At 66.0% G+C, this 22,115-nt stretch overlaps 4 protein-coding genes across 8 annotated transcripts in view; 2 read left to right on the top strand and 2 right to left on the bottom strand.

Annotated features, from left to right (window-relative positions):
* Positions 1 to 74: 74 nt before the first annotated feature.
* The window catches only part of CERS2 (ceramide synthase 2), a 34,705-nt gene continuing 12,664 nt past the window's right edge, over positions 75 to 22,115 (bottom strand). Inside the window, exons 1-11 of one of the 2 annotated variants that reach the window (XM_075525254.1) lie at positions 5,031 to 5,952; positions 4,165 to 4,338; positions 3,452 to 3,569; positions 3,223 to 3,341; positions 2,981 to 3,038; positions 2,834 to 2,884; positions 2,447 to 2,539; positions 2,085 to 2,213; positions 1,899 to 2,005; positions 1,633 to 1,786; positions 75 to 1,296 (exon numbers count right to left, since the gene is read on the bottom strand). In XM_075525254.1, coding sequence (XP_075381369.1) covers positions 1,168 to 1,296; positions 1,633 to 1,786; positions 1,899 to 2,005; positions 2,085 to 2,213; positions 2,447 to 2,539; positions 2,834 to 2,884; positions 2,981 to 3,038; positions 3,223 to 3,341; positions 3,452 to 3,569; positions 4,165 to 4,338; positions 5,031 to 5,092 — 1,194 coding nt within the window. In that variant the 5' untranslated portion in view covers positions 5,093 to 5,952 and the 3' untranslated portion in view covers positions 75 to 1,167. Of the gene's footprint in view, positions 1,297 to 1,632; positions 1,787 to 1,898; positions 2,006 to 2,084; positions 2,214 to 2,446; positions 2,540 to 2,833; positions 2,885 to 2,980; positions 3,039 to 3,222; positions 3,342 to 3,451; positions 3,570 to 4,164; positions 4,339 to 5,030; positions 5,953 to 22,115 lie in introns of those variants that run through there. The other variant, XM_075525255.1, reaches the window with a different exon arrangement.
* LOC142420924 (ubiquitin carboxyl-terminal hydrolase MINDY-1-like) lies at positions 8,712 to 11,419 on the bottom strand. Its single transcript, XM_075525256.1, has 8 exons — positions 11,297 to 11,419; positions 11,132 to 11,196; positions 10,821 to 10,979; positions 10,157 to 10,259; positions 9,921 to 10,063; positions 9,643 to 9,834; positions 9,351 to 9,521; positions 8,712 to 9,176 (listed from the first exon to the last, which is right to left on the bottom strand). Exons 1-8 carry the CDS (start codon positions 11,307 to 11,309, stop codon positions 9,096 to 9,098), a joined length of 927 nt encoding a protein of 308 aa, XP_075381371.1. The 5' UTR covers positions 11,310 to 11,419; the 3' UTR covers positions 8,712 to 9,095.
* On the top strand, positions 15,708 to 19,847 carry PRUNE1 (prune exopolyphosphatase 1). The gene is made up of 8 exons (XM_075525253.1): positions 15,708 to 15,817; positions 17,472 to 17,576; positions 17,655 to 17,860; positions 18,089 to 18,273; positions 18,351 to 18,509; positions 18,622 to 18,716; positions 18,799 to 18,957; positions 19,100 to 19,847. The coding sequence occupies exons 1-8, from the start codon at positions 15,779 to 15,781 to the stop codon at positions 19,418 to 19,420; spliced, it is 1,269 nt and encodes a 422-aa protein (XP_075381368.1). The 5' UTR covers positions 15,708 to 15,778; the 3' UTR covers positions 19,421 to 19,847.
* On the top strand, positions 19,988 to 22,106 carry BNIPL (BCL2 interacting protein like). Of its 4 annotated transcripts, XM_075525257.1 has the most exons (8): positions 19,988 to 20,563; positions 20,646 to 20,815; positions 20,895 to 21,029; positions 21,138 to 21,240; positions 21,327 to 21,458; positions 21,555 to 21,641; positions 21,791 to 21,889; positions 21,968 to 22,106. In XM_075525257.1, exons 1-8 carry the CDS (start codon positions 20,493 to 20,495, stop codon positions 22,008 to 22,010), a joined length of 840 nt encoding a protein of 279 aa, XP_075381372.1. In that variant the 5' UTR covers positions 19,988 to 20,492; the 3' UTR covers positions 22,011 to 22,106. The 4 variants fall into 4 exon arrangements, with proteins under 4 accessions (XP_075381372.1, XP_075381374.1, XP_075381373.1 ...); XM_075525259.1 differs by lacking the exon at positions 21,791 to 21,889; XM_075525258.1 differs by lacking the exon at positions 21,968 to 22,106 and having other exon boundaries at positions 21,791 to 21,893.

Here is a 22,115-nt window from a genome sequence, read left to right as displayed (position 1 = left end):
GGGCTGTGCCAAAGCCATCACCCCCACACCCCCACGGGGGCCAGGGCCGCTGTGCCAGCCACAGAAGATGCCCAAGCCCTTTATTTTTTTATACCGAAGTTTATTAGTTTTTAACCTTTAATATATTTAACCTTTTTCTTTTTTTTAAAAAACAAAAACAACAAAACACGTTTTGGTCTGACGTTGGTTAATGGTCCTTTTCCCCCACCCCTCCGCGCTGGGAGGTCTCACCGCATCCCGGGTGGATGCGGGAGATGGAGCCAAGCCCGGCTCCTTCTGTCTTCCAAATAAATAGAAACAAACAAAAAAAAAGAAAATCAGTTCCAAATTTGTCCTGTTACAGCTGGGGAGGGACCGGGAGAGGCCACGGAGAGGGAGAAACTCAAAACCCATTTACAGAAGAGAAATGAGGGGATTAAACTCCTCCATGAGACGCTAGTAGTGACTAAACCCCGCAGCTTCCTTCCCCCGGGTACTTCCATAGTGTCACCTCATCATTCAGCCACTAAAATTCACCCAGGCCTTCCCCTGCTCCTCCCTCCCAGCTCTCCGAGGGCAGCGGCGCGGGGACCGCGCCGGCTTTTCCACCGCCTTCCCTCGCTCGGTGCCCGCCGCGAAGCCGGGCACGGGTCGGGGAAGGGGCTTTTCCCCGGTGTTTGAAGAGGCAGCTGCGGGACGCGCTCCCCTCCGGCGAGGGGACGGTCGGGAAAAGGGGGAATAACGCCGGGCTGGAGCCCAGCGAGGGGCTGGAGCCCAGCTCTCCGGCCACAGCCGATCCGAGGGGGCTGCGGGGAGGGGAAGGAGCAATCGAGGGATGCTGGCGGGAGCCGTCCTCGCTCTGCCTGTCCCGGGGCACCGCGGTGGCTTAAGGCAGCAGGTGAAAGGCAGAAAGGGCACCAACGGTGAGCGTGAGGTGGAAAGCAGCGACCGCTGCCGCCCCCAGAGCCGCGGCCCCTCTCCGGAGGAGGCGACGGAGGGGGCTGGAGGCCGAGACGGGCTCTCCGGGGTCCCGGTTTGTGCTGCTGGACCAGGGAGGGGAGAGGATGGAGGGAACGGGGACCTTGGCGCTACGCGAGGGTGGCATCGGTGGGATTTAACATCTCACAGGTTTGGCCTCCGGCGGGGCCCCCGGCCGCCCCCGCCAGTGCAGAGACGGGGCGAGGGCGCTCAGTCGGTTTTGCGGTGGTTGTTGTTGAGGACGGGGTGGCCGTTGGAGAGGGGCCCGTTCTTCGCCGCTTCCTCCTCCTCCTCCGAGTTGTCCGTCTCTTCACGGTCGCTCCTCTCGTCCTCCACCACCTGGGGAGGGGAAAGGGAAAGCGGGGGGGCTCGGTCAGCGGCACCCTGTTTTCCTGCCGTGCCCCAGTTCCCCCCATCGCAACCACCGCGGTCTCCTCTCCGCCCCAACCCCTCCCCACCGAGGGCTCTCCAGGACTCGGGAAGCCAAGCGCAGTCCGGCTGCACGGTTTGGGGTCTCCCCCGCAACCCCCCGCCTCCACCTTGCTCCCAGGGCAGACCCGCACCCTCCATCCACCCCGAGCCGCATCGGCCGGCTCCGGATACAGCCCCTTCGCCCCGCAGCAGCGTCTCCCTGCGGGACTGGGAGCCCCCAGCCGCCCCCAGGCCCCCTCTTGCCTTTCCAGTTATGAACTTCTGGGCCATGCGGATGATGAGGTAGGCCCAGAAGATGTGCAGCGACTGCAGCACCACCATCATGAAGTTGAAGAAGTAGTAGCCGAAGAAGGCAGGGTAGAGATCCAGCGGATAAACCACCGTGCAGTGCATGATCCTGCCGGGAGAAGCAGCTCTGTGACAGGCAGGGACTGGCAGCCCACCCCCAGTGGGTCTCCCCGCCCCGTGCCTCAGTTTCCCCACCCGGTTCACCAGCGACCGGCGCTCACCAGAAGGGCAGGATGACCAGGCGGGTGATGATGAAGACGGCAGCGAAGACGATGAAGATGTTGTTGCAGGTGTTTCTCCAGCCGGCGTAATTGAACATCTTGGCGGACTGCGGGGGCAGAGAGGGGCGAGTCAGGGAGGGGACGTGGGTCGTGGCCACGGCCGTGGCGGCGTGGAGGCAGACCTACCTCCAGCAGATAGTCCGAGGAGTCGTGCAGGGCCATGATGAGCGTCCCTGCACGGATGTAGTTGGCGAACCAGGAGAAGCTGATGAGGATGATGGTGGCGACGTGGTGGATGATTTGCTCTTTGAAGTCCTGCACCCAGGGAAGGGGGAGCCGGGGGTTACAGCAGCCTGGCTCCAACCCCCAGCACCCCGGCTCCAACCCCCAGCACCCCGCCACCCCTCTCGTCTCCAACATCCCCTCTGTGGCCCCAGATCCTCCCAGCCCGCTGGTCCCCAATGCCCACCACGAGGGCGAAGAAAACCCTGCCGAGACGTGCCCATGCCTGCCCCCCGTCCCCAGAGAGCCCCACCGTCACGGCCCACCTTGCGCTTGACGTCGGAGGCGATGCTGAAGAGCAGGGACCAGTAGAAGGAGAGCTCGATCATGTAGTACCAGTACTGGGAGGGCAACATGCTCTGAAAGCCAAGAGACAGGTTGGGGGGGATCCTCCATGTGCCCCAGCGGGGTTCGATCCCTTTCCGTGGGCACCAGCCAGACCCACGGGTGTCCTGGGGGCCCTTCTGCCCCCCACGGCACGCAAGCCCCTTCTCCGTGCATCAGCCAAACCCCCACGGGTGCCAGAGACACTGTGCAACCCCGGAGAGACCCTCCCGCACCCCGGGGGCTCCGCTCCCCGTCTCCCATCGCCCAGGCAGCTCCGGGGGCAGGAAGGGCCCTGGGATGGCGATGGGACGGGGTGGGGGGCTCACCTGGATGGGGTATCCCTTCCACACCTCCCGGAGGTCGTAGAACCAGGGTTTCTGCGGGACGCGGAGGGGAGAGAGAGACAGAGAGGTGTTAGAGGGGGCAGGGGGGGCCGACGGGGCCGGGCACGCGCAGGGGGGGCCAATACTTACATCCACTATGACAGCCATGCCAGCAATGAAAGCAATAAGGTAAAACGTGAATCGCCAACTGGAAAAAGGAAGCAGACGGTCCTCAGACGGGCACCGGGGCGAGGGAGGGAGACGGACGGCCCCACCGGCCCCACATTCCGCCCTCCCAGGGCAGCCCCCGGCCAAGCGGGTGCCCCCACAGCCCCATCCACCGCAGGGACGTGGCCCGCAGGGTGACGGCGATGCCGGGCGCGGGGTCTCACCTGGCCTCCCTGAACTTCTTCAGCAGGCTGGGCCGGTCTTGGTTGCGGCGGCGGCGAAACCAGCGCTCCACCTGCCGCACCGTGCAGCCGCTCTTCTTCGAGAGCATCTCCACGTCGGCCTGGGGGACGGCAGGGATGTCGCCGCCGCGCCGCAAGGCACCGGCTCTGCCGCTCGCCCTCCCCCAGCCACGTCGAGCCCCTTTTGGGGACCCCCCTCCCCTCCCCTCACCTGCTTGGGGTGTTTGCTGGTGGCAGCGTAAAACTTCTCCAGCACGGCATTGGGGGTGGCTTTTAACCTGATCTTCTCCTTGACGTTCAGTAGCCCGGCCAGTGGGGTGGCCACGTACCTGGGAAAGGAACAGCGGGGCATAAAACGTCCCCGTTTCTGCGTCACCTGGCTGACATGGACCCATCAAAGCCACCCAGGGACTCACAGCCACTCGGTGCCTCAGTTTCCCCATCCTGCTACTGCTTCTCCAAGGTGGGTTTTACCACGGGGGAATCCCACAGGTCCCTCCGTCACCCCAGGGTTGGGGGACCGGCCCCCCACGAAGCGGCAGGGCCGTATCCACCCCGGCAAAGGGTGCCTCCCCCTTCTCCCGCCGTCCCAACAAAGCCCCGTCTGTTCCCGGCCTCGGCTTGCCATTGTTTGCCCAACAAATCACTCCTTAAACGCCGGGGCCTGCGGCCGACCGTGCCGCGATAAGGGCGGCGGAGGATGCACAAAGCCGGGTTTGTGCGGGGCCGGCGGGGGCAGGTCCCCGGCCCTAAACGTGGGCTGGGGGGGGTAAGTGCACCCCAGTAGCAGGAGCCCTGGGGTGCCGCAGCCACCCCGAGCCGGGCTGAGGTCAGGGGGAGACGTCCAGGGGTTCATCGCAGCGTCTCCGCAGCCCCCGGGGCGCAGGGATCAGGGCTCCCCCCCACCCCAGGGAAGGGACTCACGTCTCAAAGAGGTGCCGGACGACGAGGAAGAGGAAGGCCAAGGGGAGGGTGATGTAGAGATCGGAGGCTTTGGCGTAGACTCGCCCATCCCGGTCCTCCAGGTCGGCCCAGGTGACGTTCGCCGGGAGCCAGAGCTGTTCCCACCAAAAATAGCTGTACAAGGTCTGGAACATGCTGGGGGGGAAGGAGGAGAGAGGGAGAGGTGAGGGGGCCCCTCGCACCCCTGGGCAGCGGGGAGGCCCCGACGGAGGCGGCCGGTCGGACCCCGCTCCCTGCTCGCAGCCGGTCACATCTCCCTCCGGCCGGTGCCACCGGCGCGGTCCGCAATGCCCCGGCTGGACCCGGCGCCCCAAGCCCCACCTCGGCTCCCGGCGAGCCGCCGGCCGAGCCGCGTGCCGGGGAGGGTCGGCGGGCCGGTGAAACCCCCCTCGTGCCGCACGGAGCGGCCGGGCGCTCGGCTCCGGCAGAGAGGGACTTTGCTCCCTGCAGCGGAGAGCTCAGCGGGTGATGATTAACTGAGGCCGCTCTCGCCTCCAACCAGCGGGACGGATCCTTGGCACCGGCCGGAGGGAGGAACTGGGTTCCCGGTCTCCGGGACTTCCCACGCCGGCTCCCCCGACGGCATCGCACGGCGCGGCAAACCCCGGGATGGCGGCAGGATGAAGAGGAGGGGGGAAGCCCCCCCTGCGCCGTTTCTCTCCCGAGCGCCGTGTCCGCGTGCCGGGGTCGATCCCGGGCACGAAGCCCAATGCCGGGGCAGGGGGGAAACCGAGGCACGGAGCCCACCGCCACCCCTCGGCCAGGCAGCCGGACCCAGGCGGCCGCACGGCGCAGGATTAGGGATTTGCCAGCGGCACAATGAGCACCTTTGTGCCTTAAAAAGGCGCCGTGCGGCTCCCCACCGGCACGGGAGGGAGAGGACGCCCATCGCCGTCACCGTCACCGGTCACCGCGTGGGGAAGCCACCCCTGCCGTGGGGTCGGTGCATCCCGGCTCTTCCTTCCCCTCCGCACCGGCACCTCGGCCATCGGACACGAGCCGGTTTCCCCCCGCGGGGAGCCGAGCCCAGGCGCCGCGGGGCCGGGCCGGGGGTCGGGGGGGTCCTGGTCCCCGGGAGGCAAATCCCCGGCGCGGAGCAGGGATTTAGGCGAGGGACGGAGCCGGCTTCGCGCCGGGGCGGGGGAAGAGGAACCGCCGGGGCCCGTTTCACAAGCCACGGTGGAAGCGTGCCCCGATTCCCGCTTAACCGGGCCGGGACGGCCGTGCCGCAAACGGGACGCGGGCAGGTAACGGGCAGGTAACGGGCAGGTAACGGGCAGCCGGTGCGTGGGAGGACGCGGGGTGAGGCCCGGGTCAGGGCTGGCGGCATCTTCTCCCCCGGGAAAACGGGGACGCCGGGGCCCAGCTGATGTCCCAGGGATGGCGAGAAGCCAGAACCGGGGGCCGCCGAGCCGGGGGGGGGAGGGGGGGGGCCGGTACCGTCAGCCGAGCCCCCCCCGAGGTGATTTTAGGAGCGATCCTGCTGGAAAGTGAGAAAATCCTGAAATGTTTCGTTTACGGAGGAAAAACCGCGGCCGGGAGCATCGCTGGGCACCGAATCCCAGCCGGGACCCTGCACCGGGGGCTCCGCGGGGGGGGGGGGGGGGGGGAGTGTCCCGGTTGGGGGGTACCGGGTCAGCGCCGGCTGGAGAGACCCGGGGCGGGGCGGGACGGAGCCCGCCCGGGGGGACCACACCCCAGCCCCGGCGGGGACGGAGGCCGGGCCCGGGGCCTCGCAGCGGGCCGGGGGGCACCGCCTCCCTCCGGCCCCGGCCCGGCCCGAGGAACCGGGGGGGGGGGGGGGGGGGCATTGAGGCGCGGGGCCGCCCGCGGGCGGCGGCCGGGAAGCACCGGGGGGGCCCCGCCGGGCTGCGGGGCGAACCCTCCCCCCCGCCGCAAGGCCTCCCGCGGGGCCCTGCCCCGCCCGCCCCCCACTGGGCCCGGGCCCACCACAACGGGCCGGCCCGGAGGGCTGAGGACGGGGAAACGGAACCGGGAACCAGCCCGCGGCCCGGCCCAAGCCGCCGCCGCCCCAGCCCGGCCCGGCCCGACCCGACCCGACCCGACCCGACCCTCCCGGAGCGGGGCCGGGCCCGGCGCAGCCCGGAGGCCCCGGCCCCCCCGCCCCACTCACGCGCCGCCGCCGCCGCCCGGAGCCGCCGCCGCCGCCTCGCGCTGCCGCTCGCCCCCCCCGCGCGCCCCGCGCCAGGCAGCGGGCGGGAGTGACGTCACCGCCAACGCCGAGGGCCCGGAGGGGAGCGGGGCCGCCGAGGGGCGGGGCGGGGCGGGGCGCCAGGCCTGAGCAATCGATCTCCGAGCCGGGGATCGGCGGGGGCGGAGGGAGGGGCGCTCTACACCCCGCTCTATACCCCGCTCTATACCCCCTCTATACCCTGCTCTATACCCCCGCTCCATACCCCCTCTATACCCCCGCTCCATACCCCCTCTATACCCTGCTCTATACCCCCTCTATACCCCCGCTCCATACCCCCTCTATACCCCCTCTATACCCCGCTCTATACCCCCGCTCCATACCCCCTCTATACCCTGCTCTATACCCCCTCTATACCCCACTCTATACCCCCTCTATACCCTGCTCTATACCCCCTCTATACCCCGCTCTATACCCCCGCTCCATACCCCCTCTATACCCTGCTCTATACCCCCTCTATACCCCACTCTATACCCCCTCTATACCCTGCTCTATACCCCCTCTATACCCCCGCTCCATACCCCCTCTATACCCTGCTCTATACCCCCGCTCCATACCCCCTCTATACCCCCGCTCCATACCCCCTCTATACCCTGCTCTATACCCCCTCTATACCCCCGCTCCATACCCCCTCTATACCCCCGCTCCATACCCCCTCTATACCCTGCTCTATACCCCCTCTATACCCCGCTCTATACCCCCGCTCCATACCCCCTCTATACCCTGCTCTATACCCCCTCTATACCCCACTCTATACCCCCTCTATACCCTGCTCTATACCCCCTCTATACCCCGCTCTATACCCCCGCTCCATACCCCCTCTATACCCCCGCTATACCCATGCTCTATACCCCCGCTCTATACCCCGCTCTATACCCCCGCTATACCCATGCTCTATACCCCCACTCTATACCCCCGCTCTATACCCCCTCTATAGCCCCGCTCTATGCTCCCTCTATACCCATGCTCTATACCCCGCTCTATACCCCACTCTATACCCCCGCTGTATGCCCCCTCTATACCCACGCTCTACGCCCTGCTCTATACCCTGCTCTATACCCCCTCTATACCCCCTCTATACCCCCGCTCTATACCCCTGCTCTATACCCCCTCTATACCCCCGCTCTATACCCCTGCTCTATACCCCCTCTATACCCCACTCTATACCCCTGCTCTATACCCCCTCTATACCCCACTCTATGCTCCTGCTCTATACCCCCGCTCTATGCCCCCTCTATACCCCGCTCTATACCTCTGCTCTGTACCCCGCTCTATACCCCACTCTATACCCCACTCTATACCCCACTCTATGCCCCCGCTCTATGCCCCTCTCTATACCCCCCCTCTGTACCCTGCTCTATACCCCCTATAGACGCCCCGTGCTCACCTCTATACAGCGCTATGCACCCCCTCTACGCCCCCCAAACAGGCCCCGGCCTACGCCCTTTGCTCCTCCCTATACACCCCCTCCATGCCCCACTATACCAAGTGCGCGCCCTGCGCTCACCCCTATACACCCTCTACGCCGCCTATAGACCCGCCCGTGCGCACCCTGCGCGCAGCCCTGCACGCTCCCCGTTCGCCCCTATGCACCCCCATACGCCCCTCGGTACCTCCCCTGTGCACCCCGTGCCCCCCGCACACCCCCCTCGCGTGCCCTCTGCGCCCCACAGCCCCTCCTCTGCATACCCTATGCTCACCCCTACACACTCTATACGTACCCCCTATACACCCCCCTCACCCCTATACCCGCCCCGCTGGCGGCCGCCCCGGTGAGGGGCGCCCCCTGCCGGCAGCGCCGCGCCACTGCACCCCATGGGGGGGCCGCGAACCCGCGCGTCCGTGGGGTGCGGAGGGACCCGTCACCCCAAACCCCCAAAGCCCACGAGTCAGTGGGGTGCGGAGGCTCCCATCACCCCAAGCCCCCCTGAGCCCCCCCAAACCCGCGTGTCCGTGGGGCGCGGAGGCTCCCATCACCCCAAGCCCCCCTGAGCCCCCCCAAACCCGCGTGTCCGTGGGGTGCAGAGGCTCCCATCACCCCAAGCCCCCCTGAGCCCCCCCAAACCCGCGTGTCGGTGGGGTGCAGAGGCTCCCATCACCCCAAGCCCCTCTGAGCCCCCCCAAACCCACGTGTCCGTGGGGCGCGGAGGGTCCCGTCACCCCAAGCCCCCCTGAGCCCCCCCAAACCCACGTGTCCGTGGGGCGCGGAGGCTCCCATCACCCCAAGCCCCTCTGAGCCCCCCCAAACCCGCGTGTCCGTGGGGCGCGGAGGCCCCCGCCGGTGTCACACGCCGGACACGTGCGTGGGGACAAGTCCTTTATTTGCCAAGGGCTAAGGCCGCGTTTCGGACACGGGGGCGCGTGTGTCCCCCCAGACGCGTGTCCCCCCGCGCCTCGGGGCAGGGACCTCGGAGCGGGACCCCCCGTGTTAAGGCCACTGGAAAGATTCGGGTGGTCCCGGCGGTGGGCAGGACAGGACACCCCCTCCCCTGCGTGTCCCCCCGCTCCCGTCCCCAGGGACGCCCACGACATCTCCCCGGAGGACGGACGAGAACGGGGAGTCGGGGGGCTCTGGGGACCCCGCCACACGCCCCGGCGTGGCTGGGAGCTGGGGGGGCCACAGCGAGGGGTGGGGCAGGGAACCCACGGGTGCCCCCCACGGGGGGCGGGACACGGGGTGCTATAGGAGGGTGCAGTCCAAGTCCGGCTTCTGCCGCTGCCTCCGCTCTCCGGCCGGCCGGCCGGCCGGCTGCGCACGGCCCTGCGGGCACAAGAAGGGGGCTGGGGAGCGGGAGGACCCGCAGAGACCCCCCCCATCACCCCAGGGGGACACCGCCACCCCCCCGGGACCGGCCGGGGGGGCAGAGCAGGGGGGCGAGGGGGTGAGAAGCACCCGCACCCCGCGCTGCAGTCCCAGGAGGGAGCACCCGGTTACCTGCACTGGGACCTGCTGCCGCTGCTGCTGCTGCTGCTGCTGCTGCTGATGATGATGATGATGATGATGATGATACTCTTCCTGCTGCAGCTGGCGAGCGAGCTCCAGGTCACTGAGCGCGGAGGGGTCCTGTCCCTGCTGCTGCTGCAGGGACAGGGCGATCATGTAATCCTGGGGGGCGGGGGGGTGGAAGAAGTGAGGGGGTGCTCAGCACAGCGGACCCAAACCCCGCAGAACCCCCGGAGCTGGGAGGGGACTCCGGTGTCCCCTGCTGCCACCGGTTGTCCCCTACCTGGTCCACTTGTCTCTGCTGGAGGCGGTGGTCTGGGGGGGCCGCGGCGGCCCCCTCCTTGCCCGGAGCGTGGCTGAGATGAAAATCGGTGTCGCAGAAGCAGCTGTCTCCGTCCACGTTGTGGAGGCTCTCCCAGACCACCCTCTCCTCCTGCAGGAAGCCCTGGTCCGTCACCAGCAGGTAGAGGTGGCCCTGGGGAGAGGGGACGGTCAGCCCTGGCCAGCGCTGGGGGGGGTCTGCCGGCTCGAAGGAAGCCGGGGCAGGGGCCGGAGCCGCACCTTGTGCTTTGTCATGGTGCTGAAGTGGTTGTTGCGGAAGAAGACGCTGAGCTCGCCCTCCCTGACGGCGGCCGTGAGCTCGCACAGCCCGTGGTAGGTCAACTGGGAGGCCGTGGACTCCAGGAACTGCTCCGCCACCAGCCCTGGGGCGAGAGCGGGGTGGGAGCGGGGCCAGGGTGCCGAGCACCCCCCGGGGACCCCGGGGAGTGGGTGGCTGGGCGGCGGGGGGCCGTTACCTTCGCTCACCAGGCTGGAGTCGCTGGCCTGTTTGCAGGTGATGATCTTCTCCACCAGTTGGTTGTAGCTCAGCTTGCCCACGGCTTGCACCACCTCCGGGCTCTGCAGGGAGGGGAAGGGACGGGGTGGGTGAGCACCGGGTCTGCAGGGACCTGCCCTCCCGCCCGCGGCAGCCCAGGGCGGGGGTAGAACGGTTCTGTTTGAACCTTCCGCAACCCGCTGGACCACCGCTCCATCACGGGGACGTCCAAGAAGCTGAGCTGGTGCCTTCCACCGTGGGGAAGGACGCATGATGGAAGGGTTTGGGTTGGAGGGGACCTTCAAAGCTCATCCAGACCCCCCCTTTGCCAGGGGCAGGGACATCTTCCACTAGATCAGGTTGCTCAAAGCCCCGTCCGTAGCTTCACGGAAGGGTTTGGGTTGGAAGGGACCTTCAAAGATCATCCAGTCCAACCTCCTGCCATGGGCAGGGTCATCTTCCATGGGATCAGGTTGCTCAATGTCCTGTCCAACCTGACCTTGAGCACTTCCAATGATGGGGCATCCACAGCTTCTCTGGGCAACCTGTTCCAACGTCTCACCAGCCCTCAGATCATTCCCTTGCGTCCCTGGACCCACGCAAGCCACCGGCCAGGCGGCAGGACAGCCGTGGGGCCAGCTCACCTGGGGGTCCACCAGCCAACCGTGGTAGAGCGGGACATTGAGGAGGTCGAAGACGATGCACTCGGGCGTGTACTCGAAGTCTGAGACGCCTGTGAAGCGCACGTTGACGTCCAGCCCCGTCGAGAGCTTGGGGAGGACCGTCATGGTGTCGTTGATGTTCTGGGGGGGGAAGAAGCAAGGGGGGCTTGGTTGGGAAGCAGGACAGGCACCCCAAGTCTTGCAGCCCAAGGCCACCCCAAGATGGGCTCCCCAAGATGGGGGGGGGGAGGAATCAATTTTTGGGCTGGGTGACGCACGGCCTCGCGCCTGACCTGCTGGAAGTTGAGCTGCAGCCCCTCCGATGGCTCCCGGGGTTGGGTGGACAAGATGCAGTCCCCTGCAAGGCAGCGCGGTCAGCCCCCGGCGAGCCGGTTAACCGCGGCACACCGCCGTCCCGGCAGCGGGGCAGGGGGTGAGGGGGTCCCCGGGGAGCTCACCCAAATGCGCCATCAGCTCCTCGGACGTGATCACCTCCTTCTGCGGGGGCAGCTTCACCTGGAAGCACCGAGAGGCTGGGGACCGGCCCCCGGCCCCGGCCCCTCGCGACCCGGGAGGAGCCGAGCCCGATCCCGCATCGCCAGCCCCCCCCCAGCCCCCCCTGCACCCCACTTGCCTTCCACTGGAGGAAGAGGATGTTCATGATGGCCAGGAGCGGGCAGGGCCCGTTCTCGCTCTGCATGATGACGGGCGTCCGCTCGCCTTTCCAGGTGACCCACTTCACGCAATAAAAATCCGCCTCCGCTTCCCGACTGGGGGTCCGCGCTCGGGGGGGCTCAGCCGGTAACCCCACCGCCCCGGCACCCGGGCTGGGCACGGGGGCACCCGGCAGGGACTCCCCACCTTCCGTGGGCTGCTTCTCCTGAGCATCTTCCCTCGGGTGCTCATCGCCCGAGCACCTTCCCTCCGGTGCTCTTCCCACGCCGGGGCCGGAAGGCACGTCCACCTCCCCCCCGTGCGGCACGGCGGCTTGCCCGTCCGGTGCCGGGCTCTCCCGGCCGCCAGCCGGCACTTCTTCCCCACCGACGGCCTCCTCCGGAGGCTGGTGGGCGCCATCGCCGCTGGAAGGGGCCGGGATCGTCCCTTCCTCCTCGGGCGGCTGCTCCATCGGAGCAGGCGGCAGCGGGACCCTCACCGTGGCGTCCTGCCTCGAGCGGGTCCGGATCAGGCCCCTGGGAACGCTCCGGGTCCCTCCAGGAACAGCCACATCCCAAACCTCTCCCTTAGAAGGTAAAACTTGGGTAGTTCAAGAAAAAACACATATATTAGTCCAATTTGTTTCCCAGGTATGGCTTGCTTAGCTGAGATTTTTTCTCCCCCATCCCTTTACATTCATTTAAATAATGAAGAATAAAACGTCGGCTGCTCACGCCTCTAAATCGCCGTTAAAAAAATTAATGCCATGGATGCGTGCGGATTTTATCTGCCTCCCGTTTGCAAGGAAAGAGGGAAAATCCCAAACCAACCTGGGAGGAATCGAGGGGCTCGATGGAGCCAAAGCGGCTTGGAGGAATGGTCGGGGCCCTGCGCTTCCGCCGGGGTCTTCCTGCAAACTCAGCCCAGCGAAGACGCTCCTGCGGAGAGATTTGGGAAATGCGGCTTTTAAATAGTCAAGAGATTTGGGAAACTCAGCTTTGAAATATTCGAGAGATTTGGGGAATTTGGCTTTGAAATATTGGAGAGATTTGGGAAATTCGGCTTTGGAATATTCAACAGATTTGGGAAATTTGGCTTTGAAATATTCAAGAGATTTGGGGAATTTGGCTTTGAAATATTCAAAAGATTTGGGAAATTCGGCTTTGGAATATTCAACGGGTTTGGGAAATTCGGCTTTGGAATATTCAACGGGTTTGGGAAATTCGGCTTTGAAATATTCAAGAGATTTGGGAAATTTGGCTTTGAAATATTCAAAAGATTTGGGAAATTCGGCTTTGGAATATTCAACAGGTTTGGGAAATTTGGCTTTGGAATATTCAAGAGATTTGGGAAATTCGGCTTTGGAATATTCAAGAGATCTGGGAAATTTGGCTTTGCAACACTCGGTGCAGGCAGGAGCGCGGCGGCTTTGGCTTCCACCCGGTTTTCCGCCTGTCCCTCCCGGCCCCCGCGGCGGCACGGCCGCCCGCGCCGGCTCACCGGGAGATCCTGGCCCCCGCCCCTCCTCCCGCCGGCACGGGCTGCACTGGCGGCCCCAGTCGGGGCGCGGGTGGAAACTGGGGGGAAAAAGGGGGTTTTGGGGGGAGAAAGCCAAGGGGGCCGGTGCCCTGCGAGCCGCTGCCGTCTCCTGTGGGGCTGGAGCGGAGGGGAGGGGGCGAGAGAAAAGGCCGGGGCCCGAAGGTCCCCCTCTCTTTATTTATTATCAGTAATACATGTGTGTGCTTATTTATTTATTGAATGTATTTATTGTTAATACTGAAAAAATAAATAAACAGCGCAGCGGGAAATAGAGAGAGAAATGAGTAAATAAATATTCTGGAGAGATAAATAGATACCGAGATAAAGAAAGAAAGGGTATCAGTAAAGAAACAAGTATTCCTGGTAGGTAGATAGATAAAGCAATATTCTTAATGAATAGGCCCGTGAATAAATAAATAAATGGATAACTAAATGAATAAATAGATACTCTTTATAAATAAATAGTGCGGAAATAAATATTCTTCATAGATAGGCAAGTAGCTCTATAGGTGAATAACTCAGTAGTATTAGCAACTAAGCAAATAACGAGCAAATGTTCTTGACAGACAGATAGGTAAGTAGGTAAATAAATATTCTTAATAACTAAATAACTAAATAAATATAAATAAAGTAAAATAACATACATAAAATAAAATAACACAAAATAAAATAAAATGACATAAAATAAAATAACATGAAATAACACAAAATAAAATAAAATGACATAAAATAAAATAAAATAACATAACATAAAATAACACAAAATTACATAAAATGACATAAAATAAAATAAAATAAAGTAACATAAAATAAAATAAGCAAGATGAAATATTCCTGAAAAAAGAAGAGGAGCGCGAGGCCGGCGCGTGGCTGCGGGGGAGCGGGCGCTACCGGCCCATCCGGTTGCCCACCCGCCCGGTGCCCAGCCCAACGGCAGCGGCCGCTCCCGCCACACGGCCCCCAGCAGCCGGGCCGGCGAGGCGCCGGAGCCGGAAAAACCGGCTGGGGGCGGCGGGCCCAGCCGCGGCCGGCGGGTGCCAGGGCGGGACAGGGCCGGCGAGGCCCCGGCCGCCGCCCCGCCTCAGTTTCCCCGCCCGGCACCGGGGACGGGCTGAGCCGCGGCCACCGGGCCCAGGCGGGGCTGGGGGTCACCCCAGGGCCCCCCCGGCCCACGTCCGCTGCCCCCCAGCAGCCCCCAGCGCCGCCGCCGCTCCCACGGCCCCGGCGTCGCCCTCACCGCACCCCGGGGCTGGGTCACCCCCAGCGTCCCCGACCCCCAGCCCCGCTCTTACTTCACCGCCGCGGAGCTGCCGCCCTGCCCCGCTCCCGCCTTCCTTTCCTCCTTTTTCCTTCTTTTTGCTCCTTTTTCCTCCTTTTTCTTTCTTTTTTCCTTCTTTATTCCTCCTTTTTCCTTCTTCTTTCCTTTTTTCCTCCTTTTTCCTTCTTTTTTCCTTCTTTTTCCTTCTTTATTCCTCCTTTTTCCTCCTTTTTCTTTTTTTTCCTTTTTTATTCCTGCTTTTTCCTTTTTTCTCCTTTTTCCTCCTTTTTCTTTCTTTTTTTCCTTTTTTATTCCTCCTTTTCCCTTCTTTTTTCCTTCTTTTTCCTCCTTTTTCCTTCTTTTTTCCTTATTTTTTCTCCTTTTCCCTCCTCTTTTTGCCTTCTTTACTCCTCCTTTTCCCTTCTTTTTGCCTTCTTTACTCCTCCTTTTCCCTGCTTTTTGCCTTCTTTACTCCTCCTTGTCCCTTCTTTTTGCCTTCTTTATTCCTCCTTTTCCCTTCTTTTTCCCTTCTTTTTGCCTCCTTTTCCCTTCTTTTTGCCTTCTTTTTCCTCCTCGTCCCTTCTTGTTTCCTCCGTGGCCCCTCTCCCCGGCCGGGCAGAGGCCTGCTCTCCGCCGCCGAGCCCCGCGCTCTGCCGGGAAGCCGGATTTACGGCCGGGCGCGGAGGAGGAGGACGGGCAGGAGGGGTGGGGAGAGAAGGCGGCCGCCTGCGACGCCGCCCCGCCGCCGGTTCCCTCCGGCATGCCGAGGCGTCGGGGCGAGCTGGCGGCTTCCCCGGGCGAGGCCTGGCCGCCAGCGGCACCGAAAATCACCGATTTTCCGGCTTCCTCCCCATTTGGAGGCCTGGCGCTGGGCAGGAGGAGGGGGGCGGCGGGCGCCCCCCGATTTCACCCGCTGACGGGCCTACGGCTCGCGCAACGGCCACGAGCCGTGACGGGCCTGCCGGCCACCAGTCACCGGCTACTGGTCACCAGTAACGAGTCACCAGTCACCAGTCGGGGTGGGGAGACGCCGTCCTGGGGTGTAGTAAATTGGGGGGGTACGGCCCATCTGGGGGGGGCGGGGGTGCCAGGGGGGTTTGGGGGTGTCGGGGGGGTTGGGAGTGCCGGGGGGTCTGGGGTGCAAAGAGGGCCTGGGGGTGGTGTTTGGGGGTGTCGGGGGGTCGAGGGGGATTTGGGGCGCCAGGAGAGTTTTAGGGTGTCAGGGGGGTCTGGGGGGGTTACCGGGGGGGTTAAGGGGTGTCAGGAGGGTTGAGGGGTGTCGGGGCGCCCGGGGGATTTGGGGCTGGCACCCCCAGCCCGCCGCCATCACCCCCAGCCCCGCCCCCTTCCCAGCAGCCCCCGCGGGAGGCCACGCCCCGAGGCCTGAGGCGGGGCGGGGGGGGGGGGGGGGGCCGGGCCGTACCGGGTTGTACTGGGCCGTACTGGGCCGTACTGGGCCGGGCGGGTTGGAGCGCGGCTCGCCGCCGTTATGGAGCGGTTCGTGGAGGGGAACCGGGCGGCTCTGCAGGTAGCGGGGTCGGAGAGCGGGGGGACCGGGGACCGGGGTGCAGGGGGGGCTGGGTGCATGGGGACTGGGTGCCCAGGGGATTGGGGTGCAGGGGGAGATGGGTGCTCAGGGAACTGGGGTGCAAGGGGAGATGGGTGCCCAGGGGATTGGGGTGCAGGGGGGGGCTGGGTGCTCAGGGAACTGGGGTGCAAGGGGAGATGGGTGCCCAGGGGAGATGGGTGCAGGGGGACTGGGTGCTCAGGGAACTGGGGTGCAGGGGGAGATGGGTGCCCAGGGGATTGGGGTGCAGGGGGCAGCAGGGGAGTGGGGAGCAGGGTGCCCAGGGACTGGGGTGCAGGGGGGACTGGGTTCCATGGAGACTGGGTGCTCAGGGGCTTGGGGTGCCCAGGATAGCAGGGTGCTGGGGGGAGCTGGGTGCTCAGGGGAGCAGGATGCCCACGGGAGCAGGTTGCCCAGGGACAGGGGTGCAGGGGGGATTGGGGTGCATGGGGACTGGGTGCCCAGGGAGCGGGGTGCCCAGGGGATTGATGTGCAGGGGGGAGCAGGGTGCAGGGGGACTGGGGTGCCCAGGGGAATGAGGTGCTGGGGGAAGTGGGGTGCAATGGGGAGCAGGGTGCAGCGGGACTGAGTGCCCAGGAAAGTGGGGTGCAGAGGGGCGAGCTGAGTGCTGGGGAGCAGGGTGCAGGGGGAACAGGGTGCGCAGAGGATCGAGGCCCCTGAATGGGGTGCACCCGTCTCCCCTGGAGAGAGGGGCTGCTCGTGTGCCGCCCCTCGGCCCCGCGACGGCCCAGGCTGGGGTGGCACGGCCGCGCTGGGGACACCCCAAGCCATTTCCACGGCCGGGGGCTCCCCGGCACCCCCCACCCCACCCCTGCAGCCTCATCCCTGGTCTCGCAGCACATGGGTGCGGGTCCCCCAACCTGCTGTGGGGTTAATGCCGCAGGCGGCTCGTGGTTGTTTACTTCCTCGGCTTATACCGAATAAATGAGCAAATCTGGGTTATGGCATGAAATAATTGTCACCAAAAAAGGGCCTGGAGACAGGGCGGCTCCCTCGAGTGTGACAGGACGGGCGCCAGCAGCCGGGGACGGGGGATTTGCCGGGTGACATGGGTGACGTGTTTTTCTTGCTGCTGCGGGCAAGAAAAAAAAGGGGTGAAACGTGGTGTTTTGGGGGGCAGCCAGCCCCAAACTCACCATCTCTGGAAAAAACACTTTGGTCTGGGGTTACAATACTAAAGGCTCCCGGGGCTGCCACGGCGTCCCCCGGGGTGGGAAGGTCCCCGTCCCCGCTGCCACGGTCGCTCGTGGCCGAGCTGGGTTTTCCCGTTCTCCCCGGGGCCCCAACGCGCCCGGTTTCGCACACGTGCCCCAAAAACGTGAGGCTTTTGTGCCAGAAATGGATCCCGGCCAGGTCTCGTCCCAAGGGCGCCAGGCTGGTCGGCACTTCAGGGATGCCGGGAGCCCGTCCGCTGCTGGCGGCAGCCGGGAGATGGGTGCAGGCGGGTGGCATCTGTGGGCGGCACCCGTGACGAGTGGCTCCAGAGACACTGGCATGTCCCCTCAAGGGTGGCAAAGGGGAAGGGACCGGCCCGGGGGGGCTTTGGAGGACGGGGACGAGTCGCTGCCGCGCCTGATGCCTCCCGCCCCGGCAGGAGCACGTGCGGCGTCACCAGGAGATCCACGTGGTGATGGGCAACGAGGCCTGTGACCTGGACTCCACCGTCTCGGCTCTGGCCCTGGCTTATTTCCTGGCAAAGGTGAGGCTCGCCCGCTGGCTTGGGGACAAATGGTGGCTTGGGGGACGCCTCACCGAGTGTCACCCCCCCCCGCCGCAGACCTCCCCGGCTCCCAAAGCCACCTTCATCCCTGTGCTGAACATCCCTCGCGCCGACTTCGCCCTCCGGACGGAGACGACGTTCCTGCTGCGGGAGCAGGGCATCCCCGCCGCCTCCCTCATCTTTCGGGACGAGATCGACCTGGGCGGGCTGCACCGCGCCGGGCTGCTCTCCCTGACGCTGGTTGATCACCACGTCCTGCCTGGGTGAGCCAGAGGAGGGGACGCGGGGACAACCGGGGCCGCCCACCCGAAGCCTCACGTTTTCCTTGCTTGATTTTGGCCCAGGGTGGGTAAAACCTTTCCCTTTCCGGGGTGTTTTTAGGGTAGGAGGAGAGGAACAAAGGGGGTTTCCAGGCTCTGCTGGGGGTGACGCATCGCGGCCGCAACCCGGGGCTGTGCTGGGGGTCTCACCCTCCCCGTCTCACCCGCCAGCGCCGATGCAGCCCTGGAAGAGGCCGTGGTGGAGGTCCTCGATCACCGGCCGTTGGAACGGGACCGAGCTCCCGGCTGCCAGGTGACAGCAGAGCCGGTGGGCTCCTGCGCCACGCTGGTGACGGAGCGGATCGCCCAAGGTCCCCCGGGCGTGCTGGACAGACCCACGGCCGCGCTGCTGCACGGTGAGGACGGGCGGCCCTCGCTGAGCCCTGTCCGAGGGGGACAGTGGCAACTGATGGCCCCCAGTTGTCCCCTCCAGGCACCATCCTCCTGGACTGCGTGAACCTGAGCCCGGCGGCCGGCAAGGTGACGCCCAGGGACGTGGCGTGCGTCTCCCTGCTCGAGGCGAGGTTCCCCGAGCTGCCAGCCCGCAACGCCATCTTCGAAGCCCTGCAAGCGGCCAAGTTTGACGTCTCAGGTCCGGCGGTGCCATCTGGGGTTTCGCTGGGAGCGGGTCCTGGGACAGACCCCTCTCCCTGGGGACAAGGACGTGTCCCTGGGGCTCACGCTCGTCCCCTCTCGCCTCCCAGGGCTGACGACGGAGCAGATGCTGCGGAAGGACCTCAAAGTCCTCTCCGGCGATGAGCTGCTCCTCGCCGTCAGTGCCATCTACGTGGATCTGGAGGTGAGGCTCGGCAGGGGGGAAACCGAGGCGGGGGTGGCACCATGGGGACAGCGGGGTGACACCGGTGTCTGTCCCCCTCCAGACCTTCCTGCGCCGGCCCGGCTTGCTGCAGGACCTGGATGCTTTCTGCCAAGCTCAGGGCTATGCGGGGCTGGTGGCCATGATGATCTCTTTTAATGAGCACAACGAGCCCTCCCGGCAGCTCGCGGTCTACAGCCGGCGCGAGACCCTCCGGAGTGCAGTGAGTGGGGGGGCCGGGCACCCCAAACCCTCGGCACGGGGCTCTGGGGCAGTTCGCAGCTGTGGTGCTTGGCTTCACCCTGAAAGCCCCTGATTTTGGGGGTGCCGGGGGGGTCCCAGCCGCCGCGCTCCCTCCCTCGCAGGTGTGCCAGGCGCTGGAGGAGGCGACGACGCCGTCCCTGCACCTCCAGCCCCTCCCGAGCCCCTGGTCCTGCGTGGGTGCCTACGCCCAGGGCAACGCTTTGGCGTCGCGGAAGAAGGTCCTGCCCGTCCTGCGGGCAGCCCTGGGGGGGCCGGGCGCTGCCGGGGGGCCGGAGGAGGAGGTGGTCCTGCCGCCCACCCCGATGAACAGCCTGGTGGAGGAATGCCCGCTGGCACAGGCCGTGCCCCCCCTCTGCCCCCAGGATGTCCTGGAGCGGGTCAGCCGCATCGCCGCCGGGCAGCCCCCCGGCTCCCCAAAATAAGAGCGGGTGCCCAGCGGCTTTTGGGGGCCGTACGAGGAGGTGGGATCCCTGGGCAGGTCTCGGTGGGGTGCCCGGGCACGGGGGGGTTGCAGCCGCCTTCGTTAGAGCTCGGCTCCCTTCGTTAGAGCTCGGCTCCCTGCCGGAGATGCGTCCTCGTTGCAATTTGCCCCCCGATGGGCTCCCATCGCCCTGACGGCCCCGCTGGGGTTTGGTCCCCCAGGGTGGGTTTTTGGGGACCCCCCGGGCAGCGGGGCCGGGGCAGCACTCGCACCCACGTAACGAAGGCACTGGAGGAGTTAACGAGTTCTTGCCCTTCTTCCTCCCTTGGGGGGGCTGCGGGGGGCCCTGGGTGGTGGGTCCGGACGCGCAGCCGGCCCGGGACTGGCACCCACACGCTCCGAGGATTAAATTTCCCTCTTTTCTTCCACTTTTGGCTCTCGACTTTTCTTCTGCGACAGATCTGCGCTGCCCTGCTCGCCCCGGGGGTGCCCAGCATGGCCCCCACCCTCCCCTCGGGCATCCTGGGGGGGGTGCCCAGGCGAACCCCCTCTTTCCCTGGGGTACAGCCCCCCTGCCAGTACCCCCCCCCGGGTCAGAGGAGCGTTTTGGGGGCCCATAGTGTGGATGGGGGGGAGGCTCGGTGCGGCCGAACCCCCAAATCCAGCCCAGCCGGGAGGAAACCGGTTGTGCCACGATGAGCTGTGGCCTCTGCCGGCTGCGAATGCGGCCAAACCAGTTTGGATGAGCCACCGGTGCCGTCACCGGAGCCCTTCACCCTTCACCGGTGGGGAGCCACAGGGCGAGAGGCTCGCCGGAGAGGTGAGCGGCCCCGGTGCCGGGAGTCTCTGAGGTCTCGTAGAGGCTTGAGCGGGGCTGCGAGGGGGTCCCCAGGGAGCGTCCGAGCCAGCTCCCTGCGGCCGGGCGCACCCGTCTGCATCCGCTTTCGGTTTGGAAACGGGGCGGGAAAGGTGGGAAACGGGGGCGGTTTGGTGCGGAGCTGCTGGGGGATGCGAGAGCCCTGGGGGGCTGGTCCCCGAGCCGGGGCCGGCGTCTCTCTCTGCAGGTGACAAGGATGGCTGCGGTGACAGCCACCGGGGATGGCCTGGACCTGCACGAGGAGTGGCAGGACGAAGACTTCCCCCGGTAAGGGGGCGATGGGAGCGGTACCCCCAAACCCACTCCGCCCCCCAGGGTCCCGCTGACCCCCCGGCCCTGTCCCCGCCAGGCCCCTGCCAGAGGGGTGCCCGGGGGCCGGGGGTGCCCCGCGGCGCATGCGGAGGCGGCTGCCGGCACCGGAGCGGACCGAGAGTGCCGAGCGCTCGCCCGACGCCAGCATCGACCTCGACCTGGACGCGCTGGAGACGCCCTCGGGCAGCGACAGCTTCGAGTGGGACGGTGAGACCCGGCCGGGGTGGGGGAGCAGGGGACCCCCAGGTTCGTTCCCCCCGGTGCCGCGCTAACCGGCTGCCCGCAGAGGAGCTGCCGCACGCCTGGGGCTTCGCCGAGGGGGCTGGCAACCGGCGGGCGCTGGACACGGAGGACGAGCGGCCGGCGGAGAGCGTGGACCTGAGCGCGGTGGAGCCGTACAGCAGGGTCCTCTCCCACGGGGGTAACGCGGGGACGGGTGCCCGGGGTGGGACTCCTGGGTCCCCTCCCTGAGCCCGCTGGGTCTGGGGGGGACGATAGGCACTGGCCGTGCCGCCCTCGCTCCGGCCAGGGTACCACGGCGAGGGCTTCGGTGCCATCCTGCTCTTCACCGCCTGCCACCTCCCGGACAGCAGCATCCCCCGGTACAGCTACGTGATGGAGAACCTGCTCAGGTGGGGACCCCGGGGCGGGCCGGGACCCTTCCCACGCGCCCCGTGCCTCAGTTTCCCCAAGCTGACGGGCTGTGCCGTCCCTCCAGGTACATTGTGGGCACCCTGGAGAGGACGGTGGCCGACCGCTACGTCCTGGTGTGCCTGAGCGGGGCGGCAGCGCGGGGGCAGATCCCCTCCTTCGGCTGGATGAGACGGTGCTACCGGGCTATGGATCGGCGGTGAGCGTGCAAGGGCTCCCGGTGAGCATGCCGGGAGGGGTGGCAGCGAGCGTGCCGGGCTGGCGGTGAGCCCAGGAGCATCCCGGTCCTTCCCAGGCTCCGGAAGAGCCTCCAGGCTGTGATCATCGTCCACCCCACCTGGTACATCAAGGCACTCGTGACGCTCTCCCGGCCCTTTCTCAGGTAGGCTTGCTCGCACCCGCACGCGCGAGGCCTCGCACGGGGACGTTCGCCACCTCCCCGGGGCTTCCCGTGCCAGCTCCTGGTGAACCGGCCCTGTTGTACGAGGGCGTGACAAGCCGGGGGGGGCCCGGCCCCCTCGTCTCCCCCAGCCCCACCTTCAGCGGCAAGGTCCGCTTTGCCGCCAGCCTGCGGGAGCTCTCCCGGCTCGTCCCCTTGGAGCCAGCGCACGTCCCCGAGCCCGTCCGGCGGTGAGTCCCCTCCACGGGGCTGGGGGCTGAGGGGGGGTCGTGGGGTGCCGGCCACGGATGCTTTTCTCTCCCCCGCAGGCTGGAGCCGAGCTGGGATGGCAGCCGGGACGTGACACGGTGACGGGGACGCACAGGGACAAGCGGTGGCATCAGGGGCTCTCGGCGTGCCCACGGTGCTCCCCGAGCACCCATGGGTGAATAAAGGACGTGGACGGGAGCGCGGTGC

Source organism: Mycteria americana, chromosome 25 (genome assembly GCF_035582795.1).
Source record: "Mycteria americana isolate JAX WOST 10 ecotype Jacksonville Zoo and Gardens chromosome 25, USCA_MyAme_1.0, whole genome shotgun sequence".
Lineage (NCBI taxonomy): Eukaryota > Metazoa > Chordata > Aves > Ciconiiformes > Ciconiidae > Mycteria > Mycteria americana.
Note: the sequence above shows the minus strand (reverse complement) of the source record. Positions and strands in the feature narration are given on the sequence as shown.